The following is an 11,231-nucleotide window of genomic DNA, read 5'->3' on the forward strand; positions in this document are numbered from 1 at the left end:
CCCTACAAATTTCTTGGTGTGACAAATGTGCTGAACAAAAGGCAACAGCCCTATCCCCCAGCACAGGGGCCGTGAGGACAGAGCAGCAGAGCCAGCACAATCCACTCACACTGGGGATTTGCCCTGGCTGTATGGGTGTCTGCTTCATCTCTGGTGCATCCTCTCCCTGTGCTTACTCCAGCCTGCTTTCCACTCTCTGCGTCACACTTGTCACAGATGTGCAGTGCTCCTGCTGAGCGGGGAGGGCAGAGCTCTCCTTGTTTCTGCTGCAGAGAGGGGAATGTGAGAGCAAGGTATAAATATCCACGAAGATTAGCGCTTGCACAGCGCTCTGCCCTGGGAGAAAGTGTTGGGTGTCACCCACAGCCCGCATTCCCTTTCTCTCCACTCCCCAGCTGCTTCTCCTGTTTCCAGCCCTGGGTTCACAATCTCCGCAGCCAGCACTTTCATTTCATTCCTCCCTCCACCCCCATTCCCTCTTGAAAGAGAGAAAATAATAGAGCCTTTGTTGGTTGCTGCGGTGCAGGCACCGAGCAAGGAGCCGCACAGGGGTAAGGGGCTGCTGGGCACGGCCGCCTGCCAGGATTACGGCATTCCTGCGCCTTCGGCTCAGAAGTCAATCCTGTGCCCTGTGGCATGTAAAGGGACCCTGGGCTTGCTGACATCCACAGAAAAAGCAGCCAAATGAAAAAAATCCTCCACACCCACACTGCTGACTTCCCCCACTTTTATGTAAATTAATATTAATAGGTCCTTGAGTTCGGTTTCTGTACAGATATATACAAATAGGAAATAGTTTCATATTTACATCATTAAGTTAATTAGGCTCTATAAAAAAAGAACAGCTTTCCAAATTAGTGTCATATGTACAGACAGCAGAGGTGAGCTCACGTCCTTGGCGCGGTCACATTGACAGTGTAATGTACACTAACCATTACCCCGGGTCCCACAGGCGATCGGCCCCACGCAGGCTGGGCACAGACGGGCAGCAGGCACAAGTGCTAATGAGCAAAAGGATCCCGCTCCGGGCTCTTCTGGTCTCCGGGACCCGGCAGGGAATAGTGCTTGTTTCTCATGAGGCATACAAGTACCACAGGGTCAATTCGTGTAATGTACACTACCAGCGCTCTGTGGATCCCATGGAAGGCACAAGACCGGCACAGATCTTGTGTTCAAGTCGGTGGATGCTCTGCACAGGCACTCCTCAATGGCACACACCTACAGCGGCACGAGGCTGGTCCAGCCCTGGAGGGGCCAAGTCCTTCGGAGAGCCCCGGTGTGAGCGGATGGACCCAGCCCCGGGTCACACGATGCTGGCCAGTTCTGTGTTGTCCGACTCTGAGCTGCTGTTGCTCTCCTCCCTGCAGGCAAAGGGTTGGGGATGAGGCATCGAGTGAGACACATAGCAAGACCTGCCTCCAAGCAGACCTCTGCCTTGGAGCATAGGAGCCTCTGAAGGGTTTGAGAGGGACGTCACCATCTTACACAGTCCCCAAACGAGTTTTCTTTAGCAACTGGGGCGGGTTCCCTGTTGATCTCAAATGCTTCACGCCATCTCTTTGGAAGTCAGAATTGGGAAAATAAGCCAGCCCTTCCCTCACCTCACCACCCACGAGTTCTGGAGGATTCCTGGACAAGTCACAGTGTGTCCCAACCCGTCTGGGCCTGATCCTGCCCCCACACCCTCCACTGGCTTGCTATCGGCATAGCACAAGCTGACGCTCACCTTAAGTCCTGTAGGGCTTTCTTGTTTTTCCTCCGCTTCTCCTCGTCAATGGGGTACAGCTTGAACAGGAGCAGGCCCAGCAGGATCAGCCCCACAGGCACAGCCGACACCAGCATCTTCAGGGTGAAGTTCACCTCGCTGGGCTGTGAGCAGCCTCGAGTCTGGTACCCTGCAAAGCTGCAGACAGAAAGGGACCTTCAGGCAAAGAAAACTGAGTTTCTAGGAGGCAAACCTGTCCCTGAAGGGAGAGGTTCAGGGCCACAACTGGATTTAGACACCACCCACACCCCCCCCCCGCCTTCCCCCCACCCCTCAGCTCCCATGCAAGAACTTACTCTAAGCTGAGCGTGGAAATGCCCAGGGAGACCCCAGAGGTGAACTTGGTGAAGAAGACATAGAAGGAGAAGAAGATGGCTTCATGGCCATGAGATTCAGGGTGCTGCAGCTTGAAGTCATCTATGACGTCTGGGAGCATGGACCTGTGCAAAAAGTGGAATGGTGAACACTAGGGCAGAGCCAACAAAGCATGTCCTCTCCCTACTGCGATTTCCATTCAAGAGCCCCATCTTGGGGTGAAAACACTGCAAAAAGGCCTCCCAAGGATTTCTAACCACTCCGGCAAGCCCTGGAAGCACCTTGCCCAGTTCTCAGGCTGCAGTGCCAAGAGCACCAGGACCTCGCACTCACCAGGGCAGGAGGAAAGCAGCTGCAACACTGATCCCAGCTGCAACTGCCACGATGTAGGTGACGATGAGGTTACTGTCCAGGACAGCCACCATGATGAGGAAGGGTATGGCAGACTAGATAGGGGGCAGAAAACAGGTTGTGTCAGCAGTGCCTGATCCAGACCCCTTGGCCTTTCCCCTTCCCTCCCGTGCATGCCAGCCCTCCAACCACAGGAACAGCCAGGGAAGCAGCAGTGCAGCCTTCCTCCCAGAGCCCCGCAGTGGCCATTTCTGCTGGCCTTGGCCACATCCATGACAGCACATATAACAGGATGAGGGACAGGCACCAAAATCAGCAGTAGCCCTTGCCCAGCTCCAGGCCCTCTTGGGGGGACACAACTCTGCTCACCCCATGTGGGAAACACCATCCTCATGTGAGCCTCTGTGCTCACGGGGACCCACTCACCGAGATGCCTATGTAGACAGCAGTCTTCTTCCCAAAGCGGGTAAGGAACCACTGCCAGAAGGGAATGGTCAAGGTGGCCGAGAGCTAAAAAAAGGGGGTTGTGGTGTCACTTGCTGGTCAGGCTCTCATCTGGGGTAAGAGCCCTTCCCAGCAAGGAGCAGCTCCTGGACACCACCTCCCCCATCACATTTCCAGCTTTTTCTAGCACCTCTGATTTCCACACGCTCCTGGGGCTGGCACACAGCCACACTGCCTACTCCTACCCTCACCCCATCCCTCAGCTGCCTACGCTCCCAGGACTGAGAGCTTGCAATTGGAGCAGATATGTGGGGCCATCTCCTCCCCACTGCACAGCACCCTGGTACCCAGCACCACTGTCCTCAGTGCACTTGGCAGATGCCAGCACACCTGCCCAAACACAGGGAGGACCCGACTCAATCCTCAGCGGTGGGAAGGGACCTGATCTTCTCACCACTGCCTGTGCAAAGCATGACCAAAAGCCAGGCTCTGTGGGGACCTTGGCACCTTGGACCTCTCTGCCCCGTCAAACAGGGAGGGTGGGAAGGGTTCCCAGGGATGAGGGAAGCTGGAAAGGGCTCTCAAAGAGCTGTTTTGCTCCATCTTCCTGGCAGTAAACACTGAGATCCTTTTCTTGAGGTGGGGGGGAAGGGAGATAAGTGGCAGGATTTGGACAAAAGGCCCCCATGGCTCCTGGTCTCCCCCGTCTCTGACTGCCTTCACATGGGAACAAAGGCCTCGCTGTTCCTGCCAACTCACCCGGCCTTTGCAGGACATTTGGCAGCTCCTTCTCCCTTCCCTTCTCTCAGGGGACCTTCGGTCACTGTCCCCACGGTGCACTATTGCAGCCCCATAGCAGCCCTCCCCTCAGACCACAGAGCACCCATCCCATGCCAGCTCCTAGGGAGGACATGGGAGGATCCCATAGTGTGTGTCCCACCACAGTCCCAGCCCTGAGGGGCTCCAGGATGGGGCTGTACGCACCATGATGGCCAGGAGGATGTTCTGGAACTCGTTGCGGAAGCCCAGGGTGTAGGTGCAGAAGAGGGCAAAGTTGCCCTCCAGCAGCTGCAGAGGAGGCAGACAGTGGTTAGTGGGGGACAGGCACCCCAGCCACCCGGAGGCACGCACTCCTCCTCGCCAGGCTGCACTCAAAGCACGAGCAGGGGAAGAAAGCAGCCATTCACCGACCCATCCAAGGGCACAAGGCCACATCCTTCTCTGCCTGGGGCAGCTCTGGCTCATTGAGCTGCCGCTTCACATGCTCCCATCCCACTGGGATCCTATTTGGGCCCTACACTGCTCATCCCCCAGCCATCTCCAAGCTGCGCTGCTGCTGCTGTTCCCTCTCCGCCATCCTCCAAGCCTAGCTGTGCTTACCATGAAGGCCAGCGAGGTGAAGAGGAAGCCAGCAATGAGCTTGATGTAGGCACCATGGTTCATCACCAGCTTCAGCCCCTGGAAGAAGGAGACAGGCTCGTCCGACTGGAGCTCAGAGGACTCTGGGGAGCAGAGCAAATCAGCCCATTGTTAGAGCTACTGAAACAGCACCCCTTGGGTGCAAGGGGGTGCAGTGCCTCATGCCTGCTGCTGAGCACCCTGCACAATTCCCGGCCCACCTAAAGCATTGCACCCCGAGGGAGTCAAGGCAATGCCTGCAGGGACCTCCCTGCCCTCACATCCCTCCGCCCCATGGAGGGGAGGGGATGGCCTGGATGATTTGCCTATGATAAAGGGGAGGGAAGGAAAGGTCACAAAGCAGAGGGAGGGAGGGAAGAACAGAAGCTATTGGGCTTGGGATATCACTTCACCCCGGGATGCCCTAGTTGGCACTAGCAACCTTGGCCAGTCAAAACTGCAAGATAACATTTATCTCTGACCATGTAGAGTGGAGAGCTAAGTCCTCAGAGCTGTGCTGTAATGTACCCTGGAGATGCTCTGGCCTCCTGCCCACAGCGCTGCCCTTCTGCAGTGCCTTCCCCAGGTCCCCATACCTCAGCTCTACCTGCATCTCTCCTCCAGTGCTTGACCCACAAACGAAGGGCCAAGAGCTCAGCTGGGCTCCTGAGGAGCCCCTGGCAGAAGCCACAGTGTTTTCATGCGTCCAGAGTATTCCATCATGTCTCAAGCCTCACCTCTCTTCTCCCGCACGCCCACTGACAGGATCACAGCGCAGAGGATATAGAGTCCCCCGATGACCCCTGCAGCGATCATGTAGGCATTTCTCTGTGCAAGAGAGGAGGGAACGGTAAGGGAGGGGGTTTGTCCCAGGAGCCAGCCCGGTCAAGAAGGCAAGCAGAGTATGGCAGGGGCTGCCAGCAGCTTACTGTGTCTGTGAGTGACCCGGTGTCATGGGTCGTGTTTAGCTCCTCCATGGCCACCGAGGAGTTGGTCTTGCCAATGAAGAGGGGGCTCTCGATGCAGGGAGTGACCACCTTGCCCACGATTTGGCCCTGGATGGCAGTGCCCAGCACGGTGCCCAGCACTTCCACCGTCATACCTGGAGGGAGAGGCCAGCGGGACTGAGCACAGCCCTTGGGCACCCAGGGCATGGGCGCAAAACCCTTCTCCACAGCAGAGCCTCCCCAGCTGCAATTCATTGCCCTTCCCCATAAGAAATGAACCAGCCCAGCTCTACTACAGCTTCCTCCCAATCACCAAGTGATAAAGCCTGTGCTGCACAGGGAAGGAGAGTGTCTGCTGGGGAAACTGAGGCAGGAAGCAAGGCCAAGACTTGGTTATGCTGCTCCCAATGCTGTATGACAGAGCAGGAGCTTGGGAGCTCAGATCGCCCATCATCTGCTCCAGGCACTTGGCCATAACAAGGACCACCTCCCCATCAGCCCAGCTCTCACCAGACTAGACACGGATGTCTGCTGGAGGAGCCAGGGAAGAGTAATGGGAAGAGCTGGACCAGCTGCAATTCAAACGCTGAACGATGTCCACCACGCACTGTCCTTGGGGTGGGGTGTGATGTGATCAAATGACCCTTCCAGCAGGGCATCTGGAGGAGGATCATGCCCCAGCAAGAGCTGCAGCAAAGAAGCTGAGCACCAACTGCCCCCCAGCTATGGTGAGGAAGAGAAGGAAATACTCTTACGGTAGGCAGTGGCAGAGTCCCGCTCGCTCTGCTCCCTGCTGATGAACATGGTCAGCGCTGAGTAGGGTACATGGAAGCACTGCAATGGCATGAGAAGAATTAGCTCAGGGATGGAAACCTGCCCCTCTGCATAGCTCAGCAAGATGAAGGCAGGGATTCATCCTCTCCATCCTCACCCACCAGCCCTGGTGTGTGCAGAGCCCAACTCACCGTCACAAGGGTCTGGAAGGTGCAGTAGAAGACGAGGTACCACATCACTTGGCCTCTGGAGATATCTGGCACAAACCAGATGAGAAAGTAGGAGATGACAGCGAATGGGGTGGAAAAAATGATCCTTTGGGAAAAACACAGTGTTAGCCTGGCAGGCACACGGCACCTAGGTAACCCCACCAGCCCAACTCTCCCTGCTGCCACATGACCAGTGGAGTTCAGGCATCTGATTTTGGGGGCTCCTGAGCTGCCCTGGGGTGACCCACCCTGCTCCATCACCTTGACAGGAGGTGGTTGCCACAGGGATGATTCAGACCGGGCTGAAGGCAGCAGCTCAGGTCTCACAGGGCAGAAAGGCGAAGAGCTGACTCAGACTTCCAAGGAAGAGCTTTATTTACAAAAACAGATATATCTGCTTCGATGGAAGTGATTGATCTGCTCCTACCTTCAGCTTCCACCCCTGGCCCCAACCTCTCCCCCAGGCTGTGAAGCAGGATGTAACCACCTCCCTCGTCCTGGCAAGGGCTGGGGAACAGCCAGGCAGCGACAGCCCCATGGGCCCAGATGATGACAAATGCCTCTCACCAGCTTGGCTTTGCCACCAGCTCCCCCCCAAGCCCTGGTCCTCGGGTCAACTCTGTTCTGCTGGCAGGGATGGGGCAAACCACCAGCCAGCAGCAGGCTGGCTCCTTCTTCCACCCCTGCCCGGCTTCCCAGAGCTGCAGGCACAGGGACACGGGATGCAAAGTGCAACAGAGGATCAGAGGGGATTGCACAAGTGCTGGGCCTTGCCAGCAGTCCCAGCAGGACCGGCCAGCGAGGGTGATTGCAGTGGGAAGCCACCCAGAGCATCTCTCTGCTTCATCCAGCAGATCTCACAACCCTTGTCCTGCTGCAACCCAGACAGCTCTACCCTGCACCAGCAGCTTGAGGACACCACAAGCACCCATGCCACCCCATCACTCAGGAGAGGAATTTCTCCTCCTGGAGGGAACTAGCCAGGTGTTGAGCTTGCATCCGCATCAGTTTAGGAGACTGATTTTGCTTGGGGATTTCCAAGCACCCTGCGCTCCACAAACTACTAGACAGAGGCTACATCCTGGAACAAAGCCAGCAAAACCGGACACGGGGCAGAGTCATGCACGGTCAGGGCTGGTCCTCTGCCGCTCCACTGCCAGGGTACAGTCAGATCTTTCCGTTCAGGCTGACGTACAGGACGCAAAGTTTAAATTTATAGTTGGGGGGGTTGGGGGCAGGGCGGAGAAGAGCAAAAAACTGAATCTCCATGGATGGAAAGCCGGCAGAAGCACTGCACAGGACCCAGCACATGTACATTTTTCCACACGCACGTCACCCCGGCGGGGGGAGGAAAGAGGCGAGACTACTCCAGCCACTCCTCTCCTGCGCGCTTATCACCATACGCATACGTGGAGCCAAGGGAAATTTTGAATGAGTCACTGCAGCCGCGCGGCGGGAACCACGTCACACTCGCCATGGGCGCCAGCGCATGCACACCGGTCGTGCCAGTCCCCCACGGGCTTGGCCCCGCACCGGCACCAGGGTGCTGAGCCCTGGCCAGGGCTGACTAGCAGCGCAAACGAGTGACTTCGAGTTACCTCTGACCGAGGCCGAGGTGATTAAGAAGCTCGGAGGAGGCCGCGGTGACGCGCTCGCCCGCTCATTGGCCACGGCTTGATGGTGTGTTTCTTTGTGCCACGGCACACACACCCCTTCCCAGCCCGGCAGTTAACTGTTTGCAATCGGCTGCTGCCCTGGAGAAGGAAGGTCAAAGCCGAAGCTTTTTGGTCACCAACACATCAAGGAAAAGTTTAGCCACTGGGAAGTCTGGGGTGGTCAAAGAAACAGGGACCTGCTCAGGGCTGGAGACAGAGCGAGGTCCCGAGGCTGGGAGAGAGGAGGCAGCAGGCCCTGGATGAGCTGCTGGGACAAAGCATGCCCAAAAGTGTTTCAAAATGAAAGAACTGAAAGGGAGAGAGGTGATGGCGCTGGGGCAAGGTCTCTTCTCCCTTCAGAGGGCCCAGAACAGCCCCAAGCTTTAAGCTGAAGCCACTGGCAGCCTTGTGGGGCTCAGCCTCACAGATCACACCCTTCAGAGCCCAACAGAAGCCTTGGACAATAAAACCTCCCACACAGGGGGTTACACAGGGTCCCCTCACAGGTACTGAGGGTTGGGGTCAAGGCAACAGCCTCTAAGGCCACCACCGTGCAGCCACATCCTGCATCGCCTGCGGCTCGTGGCTCTGCACACAGGGAAACTGAGGCAGAGAGCAGCTCCACAGCCACACCAGCCTGGGGCTGTGCAGCCCCACACAGCCAGCCCCACTGTGGCCAACGAACCCTAAGTTCAGGAGGTTTAAACTCATCTCAACTCCATCCAAATTCGACTCAGCCAGTTGCCCTTGAGCCATGTACAATAGCAGCAAGCTCCTTGCAGCCAGCTGCCCCAGCACTGCTGAGGGGCCCAGCGCAAGTCAAAAGCTCTGGCTAATTTTAACGAAGCAGGAGCCGTTTGGAAGAATGCAGCCACTCCATCCCCACCCCCTGCCTCGAGGATGTGAGATTACAGAGAGCAGAGTGGCAGCGGCCATCCGAGCGTGCGTGGCTATCCCACACAGCCCTGCCTGCACACCCAGGCAGCTCTGCTCTAATCTCTGGACCCCAGACCCCACCACACATGCAGCTGCGGAGAAGCTATTTCAGGCCATGCATGGAGCCTGGTTTTAACAACAGCCAAATGCCACTGCTCAGAGCTATTCCAGGAAAGCCCGGAAGCAGAGGGTATAATCTGTGAGGGAAAAAGGACTAATTCCGCTCCCCCTATGCCCACCCCCTTTGCTCCATTGTACTTCAGCAATTCCACAGGCACCCAGGACATGGGTTATTTTAGCACAGGACATGCCTCCATGTCCACACTTAGGCATTAGCACCCTGCAATGTTCCTTGTCTCACGCAGGGGCTGGCATTTATAGACATCTTAAGTCTGCCCTGGGTGCAGTCACGAGCCCTTCAGGGCTTCACAAACCCCATCCAATCTGCTCCGACTCCCTTCGGCTCCCCTTCGCTCAGCCCCCTGCTCCCAAGGGCAGCAGAAGCACCCACATGCAGGCACTCAGATTTGTGATAGCTGTTTTCCTGACAGAAAAGCATCCTCGTGACGGTCAGCCGGCACTCCACCACCACACACCGGCTGTGCACACCCCCGTCCCTCCTCCTCATGGGTGTGATGCCACCTGCTCTGCTGGCAACACAGCCCTCTTGCCATCCAGGGCTCAGCAACTGCTGTGGAACAAAGTCCAGCATTGGAACGTGGCATCGGGACAGCTCTTGGGGAGGCTGGAGCTGCTGCAGGTCCAGTGACACAGAGGACAAAGTCACAGGCACAGACTTGAACCCCCAGCTGTCAGCAGCACCTTAGGCTTTTTGGGGCACTTGGCACCTCACTTGAGTGAGACAGGGCATCAGCACGTCCTACCCTGCAAACCTCATGCCAAGGGGCACCCCAAAGCTGAGCGGAAGCGCTGTGACATATCAGGCGGGGATGTGGGGTGCTACAGGCGGCTCTTACCAGGGCATCAGACGGCCAAAGCGGGTCCATGATGTTTTGCTGATGAAGAAGCCCACCATGGGGTCTGTGACAGCATCCCAGGCTCGCCCCACAAACAGGATGATGGAGGCAGAGAAAGGGTCCAGCTGCCAGAAGAACTTGGGTGAGGATATGCGGACCCTCATGCCCCTGGCTGCCCTTCTAGAGCTGCTCAAGACCATCCCAACCATACTGCAACCCCGTCACCATTTGGGTTCCTCAGCCTCTCCCCCATCGATCAGTGGGATTTGAGGCACAGTGACCCAGTCCCTCCTAGCACCACCCCACCATGCTCTTTCCACACCAAACTCCCGCCACTTTGGACAAGATCTCCCCAAAACCCACCCCACGGCCGGCACAAGGATGCCCCAGGGGCACTTCTCCCTCCCCATTTGGGGCGGTGAGATGGATTCCTGCACCCCGCAGGACGGGCACCACCAGCCCGTTTAACGCCTGGGGAAACCGAGGCACGGAGCCGGTGGAAACCCACGGCCCTCGGACCCACACCCACGCAGGACCGCGGCTTCTGCATGACCGATACCCGCTTCAAGCGGGGGCCGGGGCACCGGCAAGCCACGGCCGCGCCCGTCCACCGGGGTAAGCGGCTCCGCGGGGTCCCCCCCCGGTCCTGGTGCCCCCCTCCCCCCGGTCCCGGCCGTACCTGCGCCACGTCCAGGAGGTAGATCTGGAGGAAGAAGCCGAGGGCGCAGCCCGTGATCTGGTAAGGGGCCCCCCCGACGGCGTAGCACAGCTTGCTGCATACCGACAGCCGCTCCCGGCTCTCCTGCAACCGGGACCGGCGTTAGCGCGCCCGGGAAGCGTCCCACAACCCGTCCCGTCTCATCCCACCCCGACCCCCGCCGCTGCGTCCCATCCCGGCCGTCCCACCCGTCTCGGAGCTCACCCTGCGGCGGGGCTGGCGGCAGGCGGGCGGCAGGAGCCCCCCGGGCCGGGCCCGCTCCGCGCCGCCGCCCCCGGCCATGCCGTGCGCGATGAATGGGGCCGCGCCGCCGCCCGCCCGGGCCTTGTACCGGCAACGCCCCGCCCCGGGAGGAGCCGCGACCGCCCCGCTCCCCGCCCCCGCTCCCGCTCCCGGGGCAGCGGCCTCCTGCTCCTCCTCCTGCCCCGGCCCTTCATCCAGCCCCCAGCCCCTTCCCTCCCTCCTCCCACCCTCCGGCCCCACCCTTATTCCACATCTCCTCTGTCCCTCATCCCTCCATTCCCCCATTCCCTTTTCCCTCATCATTCCATCCCTCATCCCCCCATCCCTCATCCCCCCACTCCATCTCTTCCCTCCATCACAGCCCTTCATCCTCCCATCCGTTCCCTTCCTGCATCCCCCATTCCTGCATCGTCCCTCGCCAGGTGTCCCCGTTGATGGCAGAAGCTGAGCAAAGGGGACAGGGCTGGCGGAGGCACCATCACCCTCTCTTCCATGGGTG

General features: G+C 58.5%; 1 protein-coding gene across 1 annotated transcript; it reads right to left on the minus strand.

The window, feature by feature from the left end:
- Positions 1 to 713: 713 nt before the first annotated feature.
- MFSD2A (MFSD2 lysolipid transporter A, lysophospholipid) lies at positions 714 to 10,818 on the minus strand. Its single transcript, XM_063356014.1, has 14 exons — positions 10,694 to 10,818; positions 10,451 to 10,573; positions 9,772 to 9,896; positions 6,186 to 6,309; positions 5,976 to 6,054; positions 5,203 to 5,375; positions 5,011 to 5,101; positions 4,256 to 4,377; positions 3,860 to 3,943; positions 2,858 to 2,941; positions 2,414 to 2,526; positions 2,062 to 2,205; positions 1,727 to 1,903; positions 714 to 1,361 (listed from the first exon to the last, which is right to left on the minus strand). The coding sequence occupies exons 1-14, from the start codon at positions 10,769 to 10,771 to the stop codon at positions 1,304 to 1,306; spliced, it is 1,575 nt and encodes a 524-aa protein (XP_063212084.1). The 5' UTR covers positions 10,772 to 10,818; the 3' UTR covers positions 714 to 1,303.
- Positions 10,819 to 11,231: the final 413 nt, after the last annotated feature.

Source organism: Chroicocephalus ridibundus, chromosome 19 (assembly GCF_963924245.1).
Source record: "Chroicocephalus ridibundus chromosome 19, bChrRid1.1, whole genome shotgun sequence".
Classification (NCBI taxonomy): domain Eukaryota; kingdom Metazoa; phylum Chordata; class Aves; order Charadriiformes; family Laridae; genus Chroicocephalus; species Chroicocephalus ridibundus.